The sequence below is a fragment of the Microtus pennsylvanicus genome, chromosome 3 (genome assembly GCF_037038515.1).
Source record: "Microtus pennsylvanicus isolate mMicPen1 chromosome 3, mMicPen1.hap1, whole genome shotgun sequence".
NCBI lineage: Eukaryota > Metazoa > Chordata > Mammalia > Rodentia > Cricetidae > Microtus > Microtus pennsylvanicus.
The window spans coordinates 5876401-5902497 of NC_134581.1; the positions used below are offsets into that span (position 1 = coordinate 5876401).

General features: G+C 43.6%; 1 protein-coding gene across 12 annotated transcripts in view; it reads right to left on the reverse strand.

The window, feature by feature from the left end:
- The window catches only part of Golga4 (golgin A4), a 91170-nt gene that overhangs the window by 33342 nt on the left and 31731 nt on the right, over positions 1-26097 (reverse strand). For 5 of the 12 annotated variants that reach the window (XM_075964212.1, XM_075964211.1, XM_075964207.1 and 2 more), the window contains 7 exons: positions 24972-25028; positions 21863-21961; positions 21211-21343; positions 19335-19519; positions 18984-19067; positions 16732-16879; positions 2488-2666 (listed from right to left, as the gene is read on the reverse strand). In XM_075964212.1, coding sequence (XP_075820327.1) covers positions 2488-2666; positions 16732-16879; positions 18984-19067; positions 19335-19519; positions 21211-21343; positions 21863-21961; positions 24972-25028 — 885 coding nt within the window. Of the gene's footprint in view, positions 1-2487; positions 2667-9518; positions 9540-16731; positions 16880-18983; positions 19068-19334; positions 19520-21210; positions 21344-21862; positions 21962-24971; positions 25029-26097 lie in introns of all 12 variants that reach the window. The other 7 variants (XM_075964215.1, XM_075964209.1, XM_075964203.1 and 4 more) reach the window with 3 other exon arrangements.

The following is a 26097-nucleotide window of genomic DNA, read 5'->3' on the forward strand; positions in this document are numbered from 1 at the left end:
CACAACAGATCCTTCACTGAGGTCAGGTTGCTCCAAGCTTTCAAGGAAGGTGTTATTTATTAAAGAGTTACTGACTTTGTTCTTTCTTGGAAAGGAAAACTCAACTTTATAAAACTATCAAGTTTCCTTATATAAATGTAAAAAGTTAATGTAATCAAACACCAAAAGAATGGGGGAGGCTGCTCGGGAGACAAAATTTACACGTTAGAAGAGCCAACAATGTCCCATCGCAATTACCAAGAAAACGGTGCTGAGGGGAGGCTCCCAGGCGGGGCAGCTCCTCAGACACAGTGAGTACAGCAGTAGAGCAGCAGTGCACAGTACACAGAGAAAAACTGGCATGTGCTCAATAGCTTACATTTATTACGTAATAGATGTAACAGCGTGCCGGGGGCAAAGGGCACATAACATGGTTTGGAGTCTGATGTCAGTCCCCTGGGGGCACGTTATTACATACATGGTTTGAAGTCTGATGCCAGTCCCCTGGGGGCACGTTATTACATACATGGTTTGGAGTCTGATGCCAGTCCCCTGGGGGCATGTTATTACATACATGGTTTGAAGTCTGATGCCAGTCCCCTGGGGGCACGTTATTACATACATGGTTTGAAGTCTGATGTCAGTCCCCTGGGGGCACGTTATTACATACATGGTTTGGAGTCTGATGCCAGTCCCCTGGGGGCATGTTATTACATACATGGTTTGGAGTCTGATGCCAGTCCCCTGGGGGCACGTTATTACATACATGGTTTGAAGTCTGATGTCAGTCCCCTGGGGGCACGTTATTACATACATGGTTTGGAGTCTGATGCCAGTCCCCTGGGGGCACGTTATTACATACATGGTTTGGAGTCTGATGCCAGTCCCCTGGGAGCACGTTATTACATACATGGTTTGGAGTCTGATGCCAGTCCCCTGGGGGCACGTTATTACATACATGGTTTGGAGTCTGATGCCAGTCCCCTGGGGGCATGTTATTACATACATGGTTTGGGGTCTGATGCCAGACCCATCTAAATACATGGTTTAGAGGTTGCTAACAGTGTCCTGGGAAAAACTAAGTTGGATTTCAACCTTATTCCTCATATCAAATAAATTCAGTCAGAACAAAAATGTAAGCATAAACAAATGAAAGTATCTAAATGTCAGAAAAAAAAAAACCAACAGAATTTTGTGAGAGAGGAATAACTTCTAAACTGTACCACTGTAGTTTGTACCAAGCACTCTCTCAGACTTGGGCTCCTTATTCTTAAAAGACAACTCTAAAAGCCATGGGGTGGTGGCACATGTCTTTAATCTCAACACTCTCTTGGGAGGCAGAAGCAGGCGGATCTCTGTGAGTTTGAGGTCAGCCTGGTCTACAGAGCAAGTTCCAGAATAGCCAGAACTACACAGAAAAATCCAGACTCAAAAAGCCAGAAAAGAAAAAGAAAAAAACAAAAGTCCACAACTTTATGGGCCTGAAAGATGGCTCAGCAGGTAAAGCAGGTGATGTGGGAGTCCCTTCTGTCTTAGGCCTGCTCAGAGAATAGAGGCAGGCAAGGAAAACTAAACTGAATGCTGGGAGAAAGAAGGCGAGGTCAGTGAGAAGTCATGTAGCCCCATAGATAGACGCCGGAAGTTTGCCCGGTAAGCCACAGCCACGTGGTGATACATAGATTACTAGAAATGGGTTAAATTAAAATGTAAGAGCTAGCTGATAAATTAGAGCTAACGGGCCAAGCAGTGATTTAAGTAATACAGTTTCTGTGTGATTATTTCAGGTCTAAGCTTTCGAGCAGCTGGGAACAAACAAACCTCCTTATAACAAGCAGGTTTGTGTTTGAATTCAGTCTGTGGAACCCACATGGTAGAAGGAGAGAACCAACTCTCTCAAGTTGTACTGACCTCCACACACATGATATGGGACTTATTCAAACAAACAAATGCAATGGTTTAAGTTCTAAAAAGACAACTTTTTATAAAGATTATTCATTTTGAAAATATCTATATATTTTTAAGAGTACAGAGAACACAGATAACTATCTTTTCAGGGCTGGGACTGTAGTTCAATGGTAAACAAGTATTTACCCATATGTAAAATCAAAGGTTTGATCCCCACCAGTGCATAAAACCCAATAAACCAGCAATTACCCTTAAAAACATTTAAATACCCAACCTTAGTCACATACTCCCAAGTTCCCTTAAACTCATACATGTTAGACAAGCAACCTTAATGACTGAGTTCCAAGGATATGCATGGAAGCAGCTAAGCAATCTGCCTTCCAGAGGCTCAGGTCAGGGAGCCAGTAAGGAGCACTGGAGCTGGGGAGGAAGCAAGGCTTTGAGGGACCCAGGTAACTGTCTAAACCTGGCTCTCTACCTAAGTGCTTTCTCACTGCATCTGAATATCGTTTATGGGGAAAATACAAACTGACTCTTTCTTACAATCAAAGATTCGGGGAATCAACAGGGGACTGGAACCATTCTGATCAGAGTCACCCTTACTTTCATCATGCTGACGGCCTCCTGTCTCACCCGACCCAGCTCATTCTGAAGACGGAGGCGCTCCTCCTCGCTTGCTCTCTCAACAGCCTTTATCTGTTCGTCCATCTCTGCCTTCAGTTTTCTCTGTGCTTCTTCAGTTTTTTGGGCTGTACTCAAGGCTTTTTCAAGTTCCTCAAAAGCTAAAACAAAAAGAGCAGAAAACAAGTATCTCAAGAAATACTATCATTGAGCTCAAGTGTTTCACAATCAAGTCACAGGATCTATGAGCAGCTGTAGCAGCAGGACAGGTTAGAAGATGCGCCTCTGTTCTAAGAGATATTTCCGGGCTGTGTCCCATCACTAGAATCCAAGTGTTGTGGCTGGTGAGTTCTGGATTAGAATGTTACAGCTGCTTCTATGAGCCTAAAGTCAGACTCTGAAAATACAGTAAATCATTAACATTCCCCCTCTCCCACCAAGTATGCTTTGGCTGACAAATTCAAGAAAAGGGTCAGACCACTACTCTGCACTGCGACCTTCAACTGCATTCTGATGTCTCTCTCATCAACAATGGGGTCAGGGGTCATGCCATCGTGTACTCACTAGGACTCTCATCAACAACGGGGTCAGGGGTCATGCCATCGTGTACTCACTAGGACTCTCATCAACAACGGGGTCAGGGGTCATGCCATCGTGTACTCACTAGGACTCTCATCAACAACGGGGTCAGGGGTCATGCCATCGTGTACTCACTAGGACTCTCATCAACAACGGGGTCAGGGGTCATGCCATCGTGTACTCACTAGGACTCTCATCAACAACAGGGGTCAGGGGTCATGCCATCGTGTACTCACTAGGACTCTCATCAACAACAGGGTCATGCCATCGTGTACTCACTAGGACTCTCATCAACAACGGGGTCAGGGGTCATGCCATCGTGTACTCACTAGGACTCTCATCAACAGGGGTCATACCATTGTGTACTCACTAGGACTCTCATCAACGGGGTCAGGGGTCATGCCATCGTGTACTCACTAGGACTCTCATCAACAACGGGGTCATGCCATCGTGTACTCACTAGGACTCTCATCAACAACGGGGGTCATGCCATCGTGTACTCACTAGGACTCTCATCAACGGGGTCATGCCATCGTGTACTCACTAGGACTCTCATCAACAACAGGGTCAGGGGTCATGCCATTGTGTACTCACTAGGACTCTCATCAACAACGGGGTCAGGGGTCATGCCATCGTGTACTCACTAGGACTCTCATCAACAACAGGGTCATGCCATCGTGTACTCACTAGGACTCTCATCAACAACAGGGTCATGCCATCGTGTACTCACTAGGACTCTCATCAACAGGGGTCATGCCATCGTGTACTCACTAGGACTCTCATCAACAACAGGGGTCATGCCATCGTGTACTCACTAGGACTCTCATCAACAACAGGGTCAGGGGTCATGCCATCGTGTACTCACTAGGACTCTCATCAACGGGGTCAGGGGTCATGCCATCGTGTACTCACTAGGACTCTCATCAACAACGGGGTTAGGGGTCATGCCATCGTGTACTCACTAGGACTCTCATCAACAACGGGGTCAGGGGTCATGCCATCGTGTACTCACTAGGACTCTCATCAACAACGGGGTCATGCCATCGTGTACTCACTAGGACTCTCATCATCAACAGGGTCAGGGGTCATGCCATCGTGTACTCACTAGGACTCTCATCAACAACGGGGTCAGGGGTCATGCCATCGTGTACTCACTAGGACTCTCATCAACAACAGGGTCATGCCATCGTGTACTCACTAGGACTCTCATCAACAACGGGGTCAGGGGTCATGCCATCGTGTACTCACTAGGACTCTCATCAACAACGGGGTCATGCCATCGTGTACTCACTAGGACTCTCATCAACAACGGGGTCAGGGGTCATGCCATCGTGTACTCACTAGGACTCTCATCAACAACAGGGTCATGCCATCGTGTACTCACTAGGACTCTCATCAACAACAGGGTCATGCCACTGAATATTCACTAAGACTCTTTTTCTTTTTTGTTTTTTTTTCTTTTTTTTGAGTCAGGGCCCAGCTGGATTTGAACTTGCAGTCCTGCTTCCTCTTTCTGAGTGCTGGGGCTACAGGCATGTGCCACTATGTCTGACTAGAACATTATTAAGAAAAACTGTTCTTTGGAAAATCTTATTTTCAGACTTTTTAACCATAATATAAAAGAGCAGGGGTGATGTAGGAGGTTCTTCTATTCATGTGTTGCTTTCATTGGTTAATGAATAAAGAAACTGCTTTGCGCCTGATAGGGCAGAACTTAGGTAGGCAGAGAAGATGGAACTGAATGCTGAGAGGAAGAAGGGCAGAGTGAGAGAAGCCACGGATCCTCCGCCTGAGATGAACGCCGGTTAGAATCTCCGGTAAGCCACTGCCACGTGGTGATACACAGATTAATGGAGATGGGTTAAACTAATATGTAAGAGTTAGCCAATAAGAAGTTAGAGCTAATAGCCAAGCAGTGTTTTAATTAATACAGGTTTCTGTGTGGTTATTTTGGTGTAAGCTAGCCGGGCGAATGGGACAAACAAGGGACCCTCTCCCTACAACACAGGGGTTTTGTTTCCTTTTAAACATTTACTGGGTAAATCACATACCTAAACAATGTATTTCTGAAACAAAACATACTATATGCCTAAGTTTCAAACTAGAGCTCTTTTCAGCTGACTAGAAAGAAAACTGCCTAATTCAATGGCATACAGAAGGGCTCTACTAACAGTTCATAGGTAAGACAAGTTAAGGCCCTGTAGACATAATCACCTCTAAGTCTGTAAGGGAGCAAAATCGCTCATTCAGCATCCAACCAAGTCATACAACGAGCACAACAGCGGGGTAACTTGGTGCCAAAGTGTGTGTGGGTGGATTCCTGTTGATGTATATGTGGATAGATGTGTGTGTGTGTGTGTGTGTATGAGCAGATCCACACACACCATGAACAAACACCCTCTGAAAATCCTATTGCTATTGTCCTAGATCGTCTCCTTTAGCCCTACAGAAGTCCTGAGACTTCCCACTACACATTCAGTGGTCAGAAGCGTTTCAAATCTATCAAGAAACAGTCCACAAGAGACAGTTCACCAACATATGTAATGTATCTTATATAACTAATGAAGCTGTTTAAGAAATATAGGGGCTTTAACTTAAGGCACTGACTCAGGTTGGTTTCAGGCAATGGTAGGCACAGGAATATCTGAGCACAAACACATTTTCTAAAGCAATTTCTTAACAGAAAACAGCATTAGGTACAGAAGGGGTATGGCTGAACTCTGGAAGCATAGGTCAGTGTTCAACAGCATTACAAAGTTAATCTTTTTGACAACTAATAAGTCTTTGATATAAAATGCAAATCTGCCAACCAGGTATGGTGGCACATGCCTTTAATCCCAGCTCTGAAGAGGCAGGGACAGGCAGATCTCTGTGAGTTCAAGGCCAGCTTGGTCTACAGAGCAAGTTCCAGGACAGCCAAAGATATACAAAGAAACCCTATCTTGAAAAAAAAATTGCCAATTTATTCATCTTGCATATGTAAAAGCCTAAAAACAAGGCTCAAATAAATTCTGTATTTCAAAGGAACAAGAAATTGGCTGAAATCATTTTTCAAGAATCTTAGTTTAATTAAACATTTGCCTGGAAATACCAAGGTAATTCTTAAGACATCAAGATGCTGGAAAGTAAAATATTTAAGAAAAACAGTATCTTCGTTTTATTTAGCTATGTTTTTACTATAAATTCTAGTGCCAGGCATACAGCAACACTTAAGTATTGCTACTCCCCAAACATCAGTTTCCTCTCTTAAAACTCAGCCTGAGGAGGGGAGATTCTCTAAGTGCTCACTTGCTAGTCTGTACTGAAGATACAAAGACTGAGAAAGTGGGGGAACGGGACAGGGACGACTGCAGAAATCACCAGCACATTTCCACTGTTGTTTCTCAGGAAACCATCCATCAGCCTTCTAGCCTGCATCCCAGAAATCTCTAAAGCTAACTCTGCAGAACCTGATGATGCTCTGACCCTCACTCAGAATTTAGATGAAATGATGAGCAGACTTGATTCCATGGTTCTTCAATTAAATTTACTCTCCTCTTAGCTCAGAGAACTAAATGATTCCACAGCTAGAAAAATGTTTTGTAATCTTCTAATCAAATATTCAGTCAAACACAGTAATGGAACACCCCAATCTTCTCATGAGACGGTAAATCAATTTTAACATATGGGCTCGATGGGAGAACTGAGAAAGGGAGAAATCAGCCTTGCTCTACAGTATTCTGAAATCTAAAGGTGCTGACATTGACCAAACTTGGTTGAGTAGAAATCTCTCCCAGCCAGGATTTCTTAACCAGTCACCCACCATAGGCTCTCAGGCCTTAGCAGGTCAGACTGCGCCATGTGCCAAAAGACACAAAACTCACTGACTGTTAGTTCCTTCCTACTTTAAGGAACTATTAAATATTTTTCCCAGAGCATTAATAATAAAATAAATTTCAAATATCCACACATAATAAACAGATGAAACATTCAAAACCTACCATGAATTCTACACTATACCACCATGAAGACCACTTTCTCACATCACATTCTGCTTCCAACTGTGAATCCCATTTTAACGTCTAAATAGGAGATAATGGGAGTTTACTGAGGAACCAGACCCTGCAAACACTAACCATAATAAAGTGGTGGTCATATCCTACAATACTATAAAAGTGAGTTCCTAATTCTTCCCCAAGTGAAAATAGGCTAGAATTTCAAAGTACTATAGTAGTGTGTTCTGAATGCCTACATCCTTTATTTTCTGCTACAACAAAGGATAAGCGAGTGAGACAAAAAGCGTGCGTGAGCCACAACCGATGAGTCACCTCACTACCATGCAGGGTGCAGAAGATCACAGTCAAGCCACACACGGGGCAGGAAGGCTAAGCACGAACAGCCGCGGTATTGGAAACACACACTGTGGTCTTCCAAAACAAAATTCAATGTACCTCAGGCAATTTTTAAGTTTTAAAAAAGAAAGGCAAAAATAACACTCTGAATATACTTTCAAAACTTAATAGGCGCCGGGCGGTGATGGTGCACGCCTTTAATCCCAGCACTTGGGAAGCAGAGGCAGGTCTACAAGAGCTAGTTCCAGGACAGGAACCAAAAAGTTACGGAGAAACCCTATCTCAAAAAATCCAAAAAACAAAAACAAAAACAAAAAAAACTTAATAGGCAAAAATGTAACCAACAAAGTAGGACTACATAATTGTCTACGAGCTAAATGAGATGCAAGGCTGCGATGTTATTGCAAACTCTTCACTTTCCACTTCAGATAGGTTCATCCTATCTGTGAGATTACAAAAATGGACGCCTGCGTACTACAGGAGTTAGGTGAGCAGGGCTGGCAGCCTGTATACAGTTCAATAATCTCACCACTTACCCATCAAATTCTGACTGGATGTTTACCACATGCCAACTGTATGTTAGGAACTAACATACAGAAAATACTTCACAAAGATAGCTGACCAAGTAGACGAAGGAAATAAAAACAAACATTGTTTTCAACAGTCCACCACCTTTCCCTCTCCTCCCTGAAGCATCCTAATCAATCATTAAAGCAAACAGCAGCGTTCTGGAGTTCCAGAGTATCACTGTTTTGTTCCCGTCCTAGATGGCACTCCATAAAAGGCTTGCAGGACCAGTGCTCTCGTCTCAGGGAGTAAACAAAGATGGCAACCTCTAGATTAAATGTTAACCCTAAGACATTGGCTAATGATATCAAAATGAGTAAGCTGGGTCAACGACTCTGTTCCTGGGGAGGGAAAAATGCATGTGTCATTAGGAAAAGAAAAAAAAAACCTACAAAGTAAACTAATACTAAAAGCAATAAGGAAGGCTTCTATTAGCATCCCACCCAGCCCACAGACCTAGTCTACAACAGAACAGCACCCAGAACAGCGGTGTCCAGGAGCAAGGCCCTCCAGAGGGCACGGGAGGCACTCTCCTTTCAAATGGCATCTGTATGAAGCAGGCTTTCTTAATGGATTACATGGCAATAGACTGACAGCAGACTAGAAGAGGAACAGGAAACCAGCTGGGTTCCACTATGCCAAGTAACACAATACATCAACACACACTAGATTTTATTTTGAAAAGCAGTTATATTTCATAAAAATCTGAGAATAAGTAATAAACATAATTTTCATTTTGAAAACAAATGAAGAATTAAAAAAAACATTTTAGTTTAAATTACTAGCATGACCACCAGGAGTACAGCATCCCTGGAACTGTCCTGAGTTTGAAGTGTTTAAAAAGCTTGAAGATGGCACTATGGTTTATGTAAATGAAAATACAATACTACCACCCAGTGGCAGAAGCAAGTAGTGCAGTGTTCACATGTGAACCCAGGCCTTCAGACAATTAAGACAGCATCTCCAATTGAAAGCCACTTCTTGCACTTGGGAGGTCAGCTCTGGTCTATATAATATAGCCAGTTCCTGGACAGCCGGAGTTACACAGATAAACCTTGTCTCAAAAGTCAAAAAAAAAAAGGGGGGGGGGACACCAAGCAAGCAAACTACTTCTTAAGCCACTTCCCAAACATGCACCAAGGCTTGTTCTAATCCCCGTGTCCTGACTCAAACACCTGCAGGTCTATCCGATATGGCATGTGCTTTCTAACACTACCTTAAGAAGTCTCTAATCCTGGAAATATTACATTAGAGCAAAGCTAAGCAAATTTCACTGTTAGTCACAAATTTGTTTTTCCAAGATGCTGAGGCTTCCCAGCAATAATGATTGTGTTTGGGGCATAAATAAAACAATCTATTTAAGACAATAAGTCTTGCTAACAGATATTTAGTATTAAAATATTACTTCCAAACATAGCATAAAGTTTACTTCAATTTGCTTTTTTTTTTTTTTGCCTGAGAAACACTGAATTTTCTTTTAAAGGCTTATTCTAAGTACCCATGATAAGAAAAAAACAGAAAGAAAGCCAGCCTTACCCCAGTCCTGTTCATACAAGGCTTGGGAAAGGCACCGGATTCACTTATTGGCATGTGTGGACGCACAAAAACAAGATGTTCAGTAAGACTTGAGACTCGAGGAGACCGTTATCTAGCATCAAGGCTAACACACACACACTGGTTTAGGATGGTTATGTATGCATAAATCTGACACATTAAAGACAGTCTTATTTCAGAGACTCCCCAGACTTCAAATGCACATTTTCTACTTCTGTCTGGCTTATCAGGCTGCACCATACAAAAGAAAAGACATGACAGTAACAAAGCAAACAATGTCATAACTTAACCCAAGTTTTTACATGCAGTCAATCACTTAAAACACATAAATTCAGCAAAGGTGGGGTGTGAAAAAAGGCTCATGAAAGTTAGTGCACTCTGAGAAACATACTAGTCCATGCAAAATATTCTACACATTTGCATAATGTGGGGAGAGGAAAAAGAGTATGTGGGGGGGCACGCACGTGTGCACACACACTTCTTAATATACATGTAGAAGTCAGAGATCAACCTCAGATTTTGATCCTCAGAAGCCATCACCTTGCTTTTTTGTTTTTTTAACATTTATTTATTATGTATGCAATATTCTACCTGTGTGCATGTCTGCAGGCCAGAAGAGGGCACCAGACCTCTTTATAGATGGTTGTGAGCCACCATGTGGTTGCCGGGAATTGAACTCAGGACCTTTGGAAGGGCAGGCAATGCTCTTAACCACTGAGCCATCTCTCCAGCCCCCGCCTTGCTTTTTTGAAATAGGGTCTCTAACACTGGTCAGCAGCCCATCAAGCAGGCTGAAGTGGTTGGCAAACAAACCTCAGAGATCTGCCTGTCTCTACCTCCCCAGCACTGGGATTAATAGGTGCGTACCACCAATCAGCTGCTTCTCCGGGTGCCGGGATCAGAACTTCTCACCTTTCTTGTGTGGCAAGCACAAGCACATCACTGCCTGAGTTATCTTATTTCCTTTTACTTGCAGACAGAGTTAATGCTATGATTTATGGTTTCTTTTGTGCAGTAGCTAGCTATATTTTAATCACCTAACCGTAAGTAACAAAGAAGACAAGCTTCATGGGTAAAAAATTCATGAGAGAAGAAAAAGCATCAAAGATGTAAACTAATCTGTATTACAGAACTGTTACAGTATTTTCAAGAGCAAAAGTTTAAAAAGAAGCTACTAATTATCAACAGAGAAATGGTTACCAAGGAAATGATGTACATACCCATGGCACAAACATGTTAGTATCTTAGCTATATATATACAGGGATTCTCAATATTATGCTAAATAGTGGCATAAAAACATACAAAGTTAAATAAATGTACAATACTATTCTAATATAACTCTGGGTTATCTAAAGACTTAAAAAAAGTATACTCAAACAGTGATGCACTTTTATTTTTACTTTTACTCTTTCCAGAATACCCTTGTCTCTTACATTTCTCTCTCTCTCTCTCTCTCTCTCTGGACCCAGAGTTAAGCTGGTCACATTAACTATCTACATTGATACGGATATACTTCCCAAGACAATTCTCAGTAGTCCCTAGCATCTAAATAGAGCAGCATGTCTAAAGCTCAATAATGTCATGCCTCCACATTTTCCATCAGGCCACTGGATGCTGATATCTTGGCGTCATCTTAGGTGATACCTACAAAGGTATGAAATCACAGTTTCACAGTGCTTCTAACAGGCATACTGGTTTTGAACAAAGCAAGAGTGCTGTGCTCAAGACTTCAGAACACTCCTGGCCTCCAGGAGACGTCAAAGTCCTGGAAGTAGACTGCAGTGTCCTGGTGGAAGCATTCATGACACTCATGTCTTAGTAGTTCTACACATGTATATGTGGTATGTGTGTGCTCATGTGTTTGGGCACACATGTGTATATGAGTGTGTGTAAACATGTGCATGTTTATACTGAAGCCTGAAGAGGGCATCAAATGTTCCTCAATTCCTATTCACTGTATTTATTGAGGCTGGGTCTTACACTGAGTCTGGGGCTTTACCCTTGGAATCTCGTCTGTCTCTTGCACACTGGGATTATAGGTTCCATTCATGTGTGCCTAGCTTCTGCGTGGGTTCTACGGGATCTGGGTTTCCGTGGCAAGTGCTTATTCACTCACTATGTCCCTAGCTCATGCCTTAGTATTTGAAAACTGAATTCTTCTCTATAAATGAGAGGTGGACTTGGACTTTGTCCTATAACACGGGGCAGCATTAGCTTGTATAAAAAACACCTAAGAAGCAGTGCAAGGAAATGTGCCATAAGAAAGGCAACAGAGAACGTTCTTTAGTCAGGGCTAACACGCGGAGAGAATGAGTCAACAGAAGTAGTTATCTGTCAACAGTCACAGATCACCCACAAGTACTACCAAAATTACATTCTTGTAATTACCAAAATTACATTCTTGATACTGGGAAATGCATCAGGTTAGTTTCTCTTCTGTGGTCACATCTGATTTTAAAATACCAATAGTCAGCTTTAATGATGTTACTGTTTCTTTTATATGTCCAGGGACTTTACTCAAAAGACAGAAGACAGATGTTTAACAGAGGGACTGAATTCTACAGAAGCCGGATGGCGTTCACAGAAGCTCTCCTTACTGGACACTGGCTGTTTCGTGTGTCTGCCACTCATCTAGAGTTTTCTTTTGATTGGTATCCACACTTTCCACTGAAAACACTTTTTGTTTAGGCGGGTCTTCTCAACTAAGGCCATGGGCTGAGGTGCAGGAGTTACTGAGCTGGTTCTCATGGTGGGTTTAATCTATAGTGTCTTCAGAGTGCAATCAGTCTTCTATAGACTCCACCACAGCACTTAAGAGTTAGGACTACAAACAGAAACGTGTCAACTGTGTTGTCTACAAGCTTTCCAAAATTAATGATCCATTAAGTAATTTAAATCTCTATTCTCTCCTTCAATATTTATTAATCTGTATTCTTCTGATACTGACATAACAAGAAAGTTCTTCAACATACAGATGATAAAATATTTACAAAAGCACAGTTCTTGGCGTGAGGCTGCTGTTCAGTAGTAGAATACATATCTGGCTTCCATGAGACTCTACATTCAATTTCTAGCACCCTAGGAACTCCTGAAGCTGGATCAGACAGTTGTGAGCTGCCCAACATGGGTCCTGGAAACATAACTCAGGTTTCTCAAGAGCAGTACACACTCTTAGCCACTGAGCCACCTCTCCTGGCCACGATGCATTGTGAAAATAACATCTAAAGAGAAAACACATCTATCAGCTTGTTCTAGAGAAACAAGGAAAGAAAGCTGCACCACTAAGATCTGACTGAAAGTTTCCTGGGGAATTTAATATTCATTAACTGCTTATTTACCTATTTACACTTCTCAACTTAATATTCACCACAAAGCATGACTCATTTTAAGAAAATTTCAAACCCTGACCATCATTTCTTTTTGACTAGCTATGTGGTTAATAGTAAGTTATAGAGCTGGAAGGCCTGATGGCAGGTGCTGTGGTTGCATATGGGCTCCTACCCACTGCGGCTGCACACAGGTTCCTAGGCACTGCGGCTGCACACAGGTTCCTAGGCACTGCGGCTGCACAGGGCTCCTAGGCACTGCGGCTGCACACAGGTTCCTATCCACTGCGGCTGCACAGGGCTCCTATGTACAGCGGCTGCACAGGGCTCCTAGGCACTGCGGCTGCACACAGGCTCCTAGGCACTGCGGCTGCACACAGGTTCCTATCCACTGCGGCTGCACACAGGTTTCTATCCACTGCAGCTGCACACAGGTTTCTATCCACTGCGGCTGCACACAGGTTTCTATCCACTGCGGCTGCACACAGGTTTCTATCCACTGCGGCTGCACACAGGTTCCTATCCACTGCGGCTGCACAGGGCTCCTATGTACAGCGGCTGCACAGGGCTCCTAGGCACTGCGGCTGCACACAGGCTCCTAGGCACTGCGGCTGCACACAGGTTCCTATCCACTGCGGCTGCACACAGGCTCCTAGGCACTGCGGCTGCACAGGGCTCCTAGGCACTGCGGCTGCACACAGGCTCCTAGGCACTGCGGCTGCACACAGGTTCCTATCCACTGCGGCTGCACACAGGTTCCTATCCACTGCGGCTGCACACAGGTTTCTATCCACTGCGGCTGCACACAGGTTTCTATCCACTGCGGCTGCACACAGGTTCCTATCCACTGCGGCTGCACAGGGCTCCTATGTACAGCGGCTGCACAGGGCTCCTATGTACAGTGGCTGCACATGGGCTCCTAGGCACTGCGGCTGCACACAGGTTTCTATCCACTGCGGCTGCACAGGGCTCCTAGGCACTGCGGCTGCACAGGGCTCCTAGGCACTGCGGCTGCACAGGGCTCCTATGTACAGCGGCTGCACAGGGCTCCTAGGCACTGCGGCTGCACACAGGCTCCTAGGCACTGCGGCTGCACAGGGCTCCTATGTACAGTGGCTGCACAGGGCTCCTAGGCACTGCGGCTGCACACAGGTTTCTATCCACTGCGGCTGCACAGGGCTCCTAGGCACTGCGGCTGCACAGGGCTCCTAGGCACTGCGGCTGCACAGGACTCCTAGGCACTGCGGCTGCACAGGGCTCCTAGGCACTGCGGCTGCACAGGGCTCCTATGTACAGCGGCTGCACAGAGCTCCTAGGCACTGCGGCTGCACACAGGCTCCTAGGCACTGCGGCTGCACAGGGCTCCTATGTACAGTGGCTGCACAGGGCTCCTAGGCACTGCGGCTGCACACAGGTTTCTATCCACTGCGGCTGCACAGGGCTCCTAGGCACTGCGGCTGCACACAGGTTTCTATCCACTGCGGCTGCACAGGGCTCCTAGGCACTGCGGCTGCACACAGGCTCCTAGGCACTGCGGCTGCACACAGGCTCCTAGGCACTGCGGCTGCACACAGGTTTCTATCCACTGCGGCTGCACAGGGCTCCTAGGCACTGCGGCTGCACAGGGCTCCTAGGCACTGCGGCTGCACAGGGCTCCTATGTACAGCGGCTGCACAGGGCTCCTAGGCACTGCGGCTGCACACAGGCTCCTAGGCACTGCGGCTGCACACAGGCTCCTAGGCACTGCGGCTGCACACAGGTTTCTATCCACTGCGGCTGCACAGGGCTCCTAGGCACTGCGGCTATACACAGGCTCCTAGGCACTGCGGCTGCACAGGGCTCCTAGGCACTACGGCTGCACAGGGCTCCTAGGCACTGCGGCTGCACACAGGTTTCTATCCACTGCGGCTGCACAGGGCTCCTAGGCACTGCGGCTGCACAGGGCTCCTATGTACAGCGGCTGCACAGGGCTCCTAGGCACTGCGGCTGCACAGGGCTCCTAGGCACTGTGGCTGCACATGGGCTCCTGTGCACGGTGGCTCACACAGGCTTCTATTCACTGACGGCAAGCCTGCCTGTAGTGTCTTATGACACTTGTGTTTAGGAGCTCGTATTCTTCAAGGAGCTAGTATCCTCCCGACAGGAATATTCTTAGGTTTAATGAGAACAAGTTTATCAACTAGAATCTCCAAACCTCTTCATAAAACAACACAAAGGAGAGAGAGATGCATGGACAACCACAGATGGCACAGATGGCATTAATCAAGTGTTTCTGCCACATGGCTGTTTCCCTCACTGGTATCTTACAATGTGTTTTCTAAGACCATTTCTCAAAGTGTGTCCTAGAAATCAAATCCTTATCAAATTCAGACCTTTATAAAACTTCATCTACTTCCCACCACCCACTTCATGAAACATCTACTGTACTTCCCCTAAAACCTAAAGAGTTCCTGTGACCGCCTGGAAGAACTTCTTCTCATTTATTTCTATCAGTCAAACTCGAGACCTCTCAACATATACCCTGAAGCCACAATGCTCGAGTAAAAATTCTTGACTACACATTTACTTTTTGTGCATAAATGGAGACAAATTAATCTTGGGTTCTCCTATTTGTAAAATGAGAATGATAGCATTGTTTGATAGAAAATAAGGATTAAATGTAGGTACAAGTGTAATAGCAGAGCCTGTCATTACGTGTAACTACTGCCACATAAGTGCCAACACATACCTTGCTATAATGCTTAACCATTACTGCAGTAGTGTAAACAAACACCAGCAAGCAGCAAAGACTAAAGCAGCTTTAAACCTCACCATGAAAGCTAACGTGACCTATCCAGTCTCTCCACAGACTGAACCACAGGCTGTGACTCTTAAAAGATGCTCCAGTTCTTACCTCCACATGCCTACAAGTCAATTCCACTGGCAATCCCATGGCTAATTCAAATTCAAAATATCTTAAACAAATGTTCTAGTAGTCAAGCCCGAACTTCCCAATTTAGAGCCCCTTACCATTCAGCACTGTCTTTACTTTAAAATGCTGGACCATCTCAGATCCTTACTTCTCTTCTGTTCCTCTCTCCTTTCCTCCTCCCAGAGCCACCACCCTAGGCAGCCAAAGCATTCTCTTCCTCAAACCTAACTTCCTGCTCTGCTTCCAACTTCATTTCCTTTCCACATACAACACGAGCTTCCATATGCTCACCTATACCGCTTCCTATTGCCTGTTCTATACACAGAGGTCTGAAGGCCACAGCCAGCCTCTTCATTTCCCACTTCAGCAAACAGGTTTCCAGCTGATGCCCATGTGCTCCTCTGCAGACTCGCCTTGCAGGGACTGGCATGTACACAGTCCACCTCTCCCTAGTTACACTCTGCTCACTAGCTGAGGCCCTTGATGACCTGCTCACCCTCCTCTTCCTTAGGACTACTCAGTACTCAGTGCAATGGACACTACACTGGCCTGGATTCTAGTCAGCTAATATGTTTAGTGCTGGACTGTTTGCTGGGACCAGTGGAAACAGATACATACTGTATGCTTTCTATTTACTCTATATCATCTATAAAAAAATGGTTATTTTAATTATGACTCACGCTGTGATTACTTGTTTGACTGATTAAGCCTTAATTTTAACATTCTAAGGTAGAGATCAAAAAACATTTTCTACAATGGATAGATATTAATAGTTCACATATGGTCTCGGTCACATTTTCTTCTACCACTTAGAAATTATAAAGAAAAATCACCCAGGCCATAGAGGCCTTCCCCAACAAGCACTGTAACATCTTAACTATATCAACAACTAACTCATTTGTTAAGATACTCCGTGAATTCTGAAATGATCTAAAGTATACACCCCTGTGTTCTTACCAGCTCTTTCAGACTTCTCTTTCTGTTCCCGCAGTTCCTCTCCTTGGGTAGTCATTTGTTTGATACGACTACGAAGCTGAGCAATTTCCTCTTCTTTCAGTTCCAGGGTCTCATGCATCTGCCGCTTTGTCTCTGTTAATACCATTCCCTGAACAGAAGTGCAGACTCTAAAGCATTTGCATAACAAAACTGCACCACCAACACACAGCACAGCTTAAATGATGTGAGAGGCAGAAGAAGCATTTCTTACTAAGGACAGTGGAAGACTCTTCAGCAGCTCACAAACTGAAGCCCATGTTTCTGCTCTGTGCCTTAGCAGACCAGGTGTGTCGATATGGAAATTTTTAACTGTAGGTTTAGTACTTTTAAGCACTCCATGTTTCAGTTACAAGGTTTATTTTACAGTCTTGCAATAGATGCAGTGATTCCCATATTAATAAATAGTAATGAACAAAACTAGCCTCTGCATGTGACTCAGGGGCAGAACAGCCACAGCTGACATCTGTACTTTCCCACACAAATAATTCCAGACATCATGTTGCTGTGGAATATTACTTAACGATGTGGTTCACCTTGCCTGGCTAAGGCATCTGATTGGTCTAATAAAAAGCAGAAGGGCCAATAGCTTGGGAGGAAAGGGATATGCGAGGTTGGCAGGCAGAGAGAATAAATAAGAGGAGAGAAGAGAAAGAAGAGAACGAGGGAGAAAGAGATACACCCAAGGCCAGAAACCAGGCAGTCATCAGACAGACAGACACTGGAGGAAGCAGAAAAATAAGATGCATAGAAAGAAAGGTTAAGAAGCCTCGAGGCAAAAGGTAGATAAAGAGAAACAGGTTAATTTAAGAGTTAGTCAGAAACTAGTCTAAGGTAGGCCGAGCATTCATAACTAATAATAAGTCTCTGTGTCATGATTTGAGAGCTGGTTGCTGGCCTAACAGACAAGGACTGGTCCACTATGTAGGCTAGCTGCTGCACAGCTGGATGGAGCAAGGCTGGAGCCCAGCCGTCCCTAGTCCTCTTCTCTCCTGTGACTCCCTCTGGCTCCACACTACCCCTGCCCATGCAAGGAAGGCCCTGCCATGCCTCCACTTTGCTAGAGGCTTCTCTTCCTGCTACAGAAATAAAGGTCAAGGTATGGGAAGAAATCAAATCATCACATACAAAATCAGTCATTCTAGATAAACAAAAAATCTGGGTAGTTCAGCTAGTCTCCTGAAGAGGCACTCAGACCTTCCCTTCAGGGCCTCCTGACCCTGCTGTGGAGCATGACTCCTCAGACGGCCAATGCTAATGTTAACAGAGAAGTAAAGCGTAGTCAAGAAAATTAAAACAGAGTAGTGGGCCTTCACTGTCTCCAAAACTCATGTCACAAAGGAAAGAAAACAACAGAGAGAAAGGACAACTAAATCCATAGATTAAAAGAAGTCTTAAGAATCTTATCAATTACAATAAGAGTTTACTTAATTTGTAAAAAGAGAAATGTATGAGATACTAAGAAAATTCAGAAAATGACTAGAGAGCAGATGCTATCATGAACCGCTGTTAAACTGCTAGGTGTGATCATTAGGTGGTTTTAGTTCTGTGGAAATAAAGAGTACTTTGTTTCAAAGCTAGGTTAAAATAATGTAGTTATGAACCAACACATTAAACAAGATGATAGATGGCGTGAAATGAACTGGGAGATGTTTTACAAAAGGGCCGGAGAACCTGGGATGAAGCAGGGCAGCTGTCCCTGCTAGGTGCTAGCTGCTGCTCTAACTCCACTGCCTACCGTGAGCTCAGCCCTTCCTCACTCCTCCAGGACCCTAAGCATCATAACGTCCACACGTAGGAAGTCTCATGCTAATGTATACATTATCATTTTACTTTTACATTTATGCTTTACTTTTTAGGCAACTGAAATGATCAATCTACTTCTACAATGTGAAAGAAAATACTGAAACCATTTGCAGTCAACAGATCTTAACTTTAAATATTTTTTCTCTGCAAAATAGGTATATATTACAAACAGATTTCCTTTGTAGTCTCTACTATTGTCTCTAAGACAGAATGCTGACTGGTATTAAGAAAGCAGAGAATCAGGCTTATTAATGCTAAAACTACATAAATCTAGAAATTAGGAATAGTTTTCATGGAAGCAGCTACAAAAATTTAGAAAAGCAGACATACATATAAATGCTTCTAGCTGCTTTCAAAGCAAATTTGGGGGCCCCTAACAAATCTCAGTATCATAAATTTGGGAGTTTTACCTTATCTTGTTCAAGCTGTTCAATTAAGTTCTTTGCATCACGCAACTGAGTGATAAGTTTAGTCTTCTCAGCCATATGAAGCTCCTAAAAAAGTTTAGAAATTCATTTCCATCTCTAATATCTTTGCCTCATTTGAGAACTCTATGCAGCTTATCTAACCTAGATAAACCTTATCGTGTAATGGGGAGAAGTACAGAGGACTCTCCAATGTGTGGTGAATGCTCTAAGACCCAGGGCACGTGGGTGCTCAGACAAGGACACCCTCACCACCCTGTCCAGAGGAGGCTCGGGCCACACTGGAGCCTGTCAATCTGGTTTTACTCATTTAAACAGAACTCAGTGGTCCCTCACCTTTATCTTTTCCAGCTCCTGCAGCCTTTCCTCCAGCTGCTCCTGCAGGGCTTCCTTTTCGCTGATTAGCAGTGTGCACTGCTCCTTATGGGACCGAATTGTTTCCTTACAACGCTGCAGCAGATTCTCCTGACGTTTCACTCTTTGTTGAAGCATTTCCAGTGTTTTAGCAGAAGCTCCGCCTCCTACAAATGGCAAAGCAGCATGAACAGGGGAAAGAGAGATGCTCAGTGGGGGAAGGTGCTCATTCCCATGTGGTGGAGAGAACCTCTTGAGCTGTCCTCTGACCTCTGCACACACATCATAGCATGTGAACACTCACAGACACTAAATCAAGAAAAGGAATGAAATAAAAACATCTTTTAAGGAATACAAGAGAACTCTGGAAACAGTTCATCGTTTTAGAGATGAGGGTGGCAGGGATGCTGGAAGCTATGTTTAGCCTTCTGCAAGCTAAACACACAGTCTACCACTGAGCTACAGGCTCTGTCCCTGCAATGTCCTCTTCTATCCAAACCTACCTACCTTCTGAGACAAATAAGAAGAGAAAGGACACTCCAATAATCCAAGTAGCACTCTGATGTGGGATTTTCCTCTGTAAGCTGTGATTACCATTAATGAATAAAGAAACTGCTTTGGGCCTATTGATAGGGCAGAACTTAGGTAGGTGGGGAAAACTAAACAGAATGCTGGGAGGAAGAAGGCAGAGTCAGAAGAGAAGCCATAGAACCTCTGCCGGAGACAGATATGTTGAAACTTTGCTGGTAGGCCACAGCCTCATGGGGATGCACAGATTAATGGAGATGGGTTAAATTAAGATGTAAGAGTTAGCCAATAAGAAGCTAGAGCTAATGGACTAAGCATGATTTAACTAATATAGTTTCTGTGTGATTACTTTGGGTCTAAGCTAGTTGGGCGGCTGGGAATCAACAAGCGGCCCCTCCTCTACAGCACTCTTCCAAACTCTTATCCTCAAGTTACTGAGTGATATGTATATGAAGATGCCAAGTATAAATTCACACCATTAGTGGTTCAACCTTCCCCTGGAACGGACCTAGCCTACTTAGAAGGCTGTCATTCCTAAGTCCCACTAGTTTCCATCTCAGAAGTATTCCTAAATATTCTTTCTGGTCACAGTCTGATCTCTTCCTAGAAGGAGCTCTGGTAACTACAGCTTTTATGAGTGCATCACACCTGAGAAACAGCTCAGAAAGCTGAGGCTCAGCAGCTTTCCTTAACCGACTGGACCAAAGTCTACCATGAGTCTCTTACTTTGTAAGAGAACAAAGCCATAAGGCAAGTGTGGTGGCACAAACCTGTAAGCCCCAAGGCTAAAGCAGAAAAAAAAATCACAACTTGGGTGATCTCGGTTACATACTGAGACCCTGTCTCAAAGCTAAAGTAGTGTAACTTAATTTATATACTTCAATTATTTCAAAATGTGGTCTCCTTAAAGTTTATGCGATTTTCAAGTCTTAAATCAGTTGGGTTTTTTTTTTTCCTCTTAAAAATAAATAAGTAGATGGTTTTAAAAAAACTAACTTAAATCTTTGAAGAAACATTAGGGAGGGGGCTGGAGAGATGGCTCAGAGGTTAAGAGCAGTGACTGCTCTTCCAGAGGTCCTGAGTTCAATTCCCAGCAACCACATGGTGGCTCACAGCCATCTGTAATGAGATCTGGTGTCCTCTTCTGGCCTGCAAGCATACAGGGAAGAACTATTGTATACATGATAAATAAAAAAATCTTTAAACAAAAGAGACATAGGGACAAGGACACCTTACTTTTGCCTAAGTCTACTCTATCAGCTCAAATCCTAAACTCTCTCAACATTCTCCTCTGATTTTTAAATTATACCCTGACAACAACAGAGCTTACCCACTGGCTCCCCGACATCCTCTATCTTCTCTTTGTCAGTGTCCACTTCTGCCTGGAGCTCCACTGGAGGGGGCGGTGGTGGTACATCAACACTCATTGGGCCATTTTGTAAACGTTGCTTTAGGAGAGAAACCTAAAAAATAATAATAATAAAAAAAACAGTAGTAGAAACAAGTTTGGCAGAATATTTACAATTTGTAAGAAATAGAGTAAGGCTGGTTGGTGGCAGTGCGCATCTCTAATCCCAGCCCTTGGGCAGAGGCAGGCAAATCCCTGAGTTCAACGACAGCATCTACAGAGGGAGTTCCAGGATAGCCAGGGCTACGTGGAGAAACCATCTCAAAAAACAAGAAAGAAAAGAAGGGAGGAAGGGAGAGAGGGAGGGAGGGAAGGAGGGAAGGAGAGAGGGAGGGAGGGAGAGAGGGAGGGAAGGAGGGAGGGAACAATATGTTTATTCTACTAAGCAGAGTACAGCTGTTTGTTGCATGTGCCACAATCAGTCAAAAAGTACAACAAATAAGATATAGTGCTAAAATGGAAGAAAGAAAGGGTTTCGAAACCAAGCTTTTCATCTCTACATGTGAAGATCCTCAGCTGTCCAACTACAACCCCTGTTTCCAGCACTGGCTTCCATGCCTTTGCTCACTCTTACCTGTGTCTGGAGAACGCTGATGTACTGATCTTTCTCCTCCAGACAAGCATCAAACTCTTCCTGGAGATGTCTCTTTGCTTGCTGGTCCATTTGTAGCTCCTAAAACACAGAAGGTATTACAGGTAGCTTCCAATATAAAACAACAGATACATACTTCAAGTTCACAGCATCATTGTTTCAGACTTGCCTCACTCTTACGATAACAGATACAGAAGAATTAGAGAATCCTCAGTGTGGAAGACATTACTATTTAAAATCTTAATATCAGTAAATAATTTCGTTCCTTAAACAATATGAAGGTCTGCAAAGAAACAGTATTCTTGTGAAGACCTGCAATGACCACCAGTAATGTACAAGGGAAAGTGGGCTTGAGATAAAAGTACAAGGTGGGGCTAAACTGTTACCACGGCAACGGAACGCCAGTAGTGTCCTCCCCATACAGCCTAAATCACTGCTATCTGCTGAGCCAAGAGGATGAATTAACATTCGACCACCAAAGAAGAAAACTTCCAGTTCCTGAAATCACTGTAAATGCTATGTTTAAGGTGGTTAACCGGAAATCAATGTTTATCTCTGCTGCACCAGGCACTAGAATGGCCCCCCAGCTCCAGTCTTCTCTGTCCTCACTGATTCTACCTATCCTTTGGGTGCAGTTCTGCGTCCTCTCCGTTCTCTGTCACTCTCCCTTTCTTAGACCGTTAGAGATGAACCAACAGGGGAAAGCATTAGGTAGGACACCAAGCCTCCTTACTGTTCTGGCATTGTTACCTCACTAATTAAACTTAAAATATCCCTGAATTTAAAATAGTCAAAGTTATATTTTGTTGTCTTGTTGACCTGCATAGGACCCGACTCTTACTAACTGCTCTCTAACGTCTAGGTTTTCTCTTCTACGGCTATGAACAAGGCCCAGTCGCCAAGTCTTGATTTTTAATTCTATCATCAGGGTTCTGAAGAGATTTCTTAGGTCAGCCCCCTTTGATTTAATCCATCCTTCTCAGATCTGCAACAGAAATTCTCTTTGGATAGGATTCTAAGGGCTTATCTCCCCAGATCTCGCACTGTTTCACACTGATTAATTCTCAAAGCGCTGAGGCATATCTTGTATTGAGTGCTCTGGATTCTTCCCTGCACCTAAGATACTAACAGGCAGCAAAAAGGAATATTGCATTGCTTACCCGTCTATTAATAAAGCAGAAGTCCACGCCCCACTTTCTTGAGGATAGCTCCCTCAGTGAGGGACTCCTTAGCAGAATGCGGCAGGACAAAAAAAAAAAGTATTCTGTGTCTCTCCATAAACACCATTGTGAACACCCTCAAAACTTGTGCCCACCTCTAACAAACATTCTCTAGATTTTAACCAAGTCTGTACTCCACGGTACATGTATCTAATCATCGCATGCACAAAACCTAGACATTGAATTTCTTGACCCAAAAGAATCAATTAATGACCTTCATTTATTCTCAAAATGCAAGAAAATGAACAAACAATACATTAAGTAAAAAGACATTATTTGTGTCTCCAGGAGAAGCAAAGGTACTTGTAACTGGAAAAAAGCATCAAGGTGATTTCTCACCCCACCCTGCTCGCTACACTCTCAGCCCATGCTCTCCAGACCAGCTGTCTTCCAAGTCAAACCAGCAACAGGGACTTGGAAAGACTAGGGTGAGGCTTAGTCCCTTCACCATCACTTCATAGGGACAAGTGATTCTTCCAGGGTATTAGTTCAAAACACACCTCACAAAGGAAGAATGATATTGTTATCTGTATGATAAGGGGCAATGTTTATTTTAGGTGAAGTAGCAAAAATAAACTAGTTTTCAAGGTCATGTTTAGAATTTTTTTGTTTTGGAGACAGGGTTTCTTTGTAGCTTTGGAGCCTGTCCTAGAACTAGCTTTTGTAGACCAGGCTAGCCTCGAACCCACAAAGATCCGCCTGCTTCTGCCCCCCAAGTATTGGGATTAAAGGCAGTGCACCACCATCGCCTGACTTCATGTTTCGAATGTTTTAAAGAGCAAAACAATAAGAATGGGATATATACAAAATATAACAAGAGACTAGAAAGTAAACATGATTCCAATATAAATGAAACAAAATAAGAAATTCATACATGAGCAACACAATGTGTCATTAAAAATAACTAATGCACTGGGTGGTGGTGCCACACGCCTTTAATCCCAGGAGGCAGAGGCAGGGGGATCTCTGTGAGTTCGAGGTCAGCCTGGTCTACAGAGGGAGTTTCAGGACAGGCTCCAAAGCTACAGAGAAACAACAGGGCTATTCTTAGTGACATCGATCACTCAGAGGAGCGAGTCCACTGCTTTTCCTCTGCCTCTTCTCACAGAGAGCTCTCTCCCTCTCCTTCCCTCCACCTTCTCTAGACTATTCCACCACTGAGCTACACTCCCAGTCTTACAGGAGCAACCACTATTTATAAATTTATTCTAGACACATTGGTGCTTTTAACACATACCTTGGACTGATAAATTCTATAAATAAAATTCTATTTGGAATACATAAAATCCTAAACTACTCTTATTTGTCCTGAAATCATTTGCTTCAAAGCTCTTAAAATAATAACAAAAGTAGCAACTGATACCCATGAACAACATTCACAACAAAACCACGTAACAAAATATTCTGAGCAATATTAAAGCAGATGTGGCGAAAGCTCCAGTAAATGTCTGCTTATTGCTGAGCTCCGGGCAGGGACTGGCAATGAGGCATCTGAAAAGCCCTCCCAGTGTGGGCTCAGTGTAGAGGTAAAATGCTGCCCCGAGGGACATCAAGGAGCTCAATCTAACCCTATGAAGAACTACCTCTCTAAATGACAAGTTCTTTTATGTCAGCAAAGCCGCATGGAGTAGGAAAGGCGAAAGGAAGCCTAGGATGTTGAGAAGTGGAACAATGTAGCTTTGCAAGTGGACACTGAGGAGCCACAATGCAGACTTAGACCTTTTATTTCATTAATTTCAACAACAACTACCACAGAAAACCACACAAATGAAACCCCAGAGATGGTGTGTGAGCTCACAGGCTCATTTTCCCACCTCACTGTGTGGAGTATTGCTCTAAAATTGTTCTAAAGTATCAGTCACCAAACTTACCTCTCTCAATTCTGAAATCCTCCGAAGTGATTTATCTTGACTCTGACTCAATATCCCCTTTAAGAGAAAAAAAAAAAAGGCAGTTAAACATCTACATGGCATATTCATGCAGAAAAGCAAGGTTATGTTAATGCAGGAAACCTGCTAACAGTTAAAATGTGACAGCACAGGATTCCTCTCTGGCCATGTAGCTACATTTGCCAAAATGCATTGACATGCAAGTCAGACTACAAACTTAACTACAGTTAACTTTAGCAACAGGAAATCTGTAAAGTAAACGCAAACTTCAGAAGCAAATGATTTCACTACAACTTGGAGTTCACAGATCATGTTAATTATGATTATTATGTTGTAAAGATTTATGTAAAATAACATTTTTCTTTTAAAAAGAATCTAATTTTTTGCAGGGCGGTGGTGGCACATGCCTTTAATCCCAGCACTCAGGAGGCAGAGGCAGGCGGATCTCTGTGAGTTGGAGGCCAGCCTGGTCTACAGGAGCTAGTTCCACGACAGGCTCGAAAGCCAAAGAAAAACCATGTCTCAAAAAACCAAAAAAAAAAATCTAATTTTTGCCTGGCAGTGATGGCCACATTTAATCTTGGCACTCGGGAGGCAGAGGCAGGTGAACCTCTGTGAGTTCAAAGCTACAAAATGAGTTCCAGGACAGACAGGGCAACATAGAGAAATCCTGACTCGAAAAAACAAATCTAATTTTCATGAACAGCATTACAGAGGGTTAAATTAGTAACTGTTCATTAAAAAGAAATCAAGTGGGGCTGGAGAGGTGGCTCAGCAGTTGGCTGCTCTTCCACAGGACCCGGGTTCAGTTCCCAGCACCCAGTTTGCAGCTCTCAACCATCCATAACTTCAGTTAGGGGTCTGACACCTTCTACTGACCCCTGCTGGTACCAGGCACACACATGGTCACAGACAGGCATGCAGGCAAAATACCACACTCATAAAAAATAACAATTAAATTCTTTTAAGAATGTTTAAATCAAGTTAAAAGAGTAAATTTTTTTTTGCCTCACACTTTGGAGGCAGGCAGGGTGCTTTCACTAGTACAAGGAATTAACGGCAAGTGGCAGCCATGGAAACAGAGTAACCATGTGCTCTTGTCTATCAC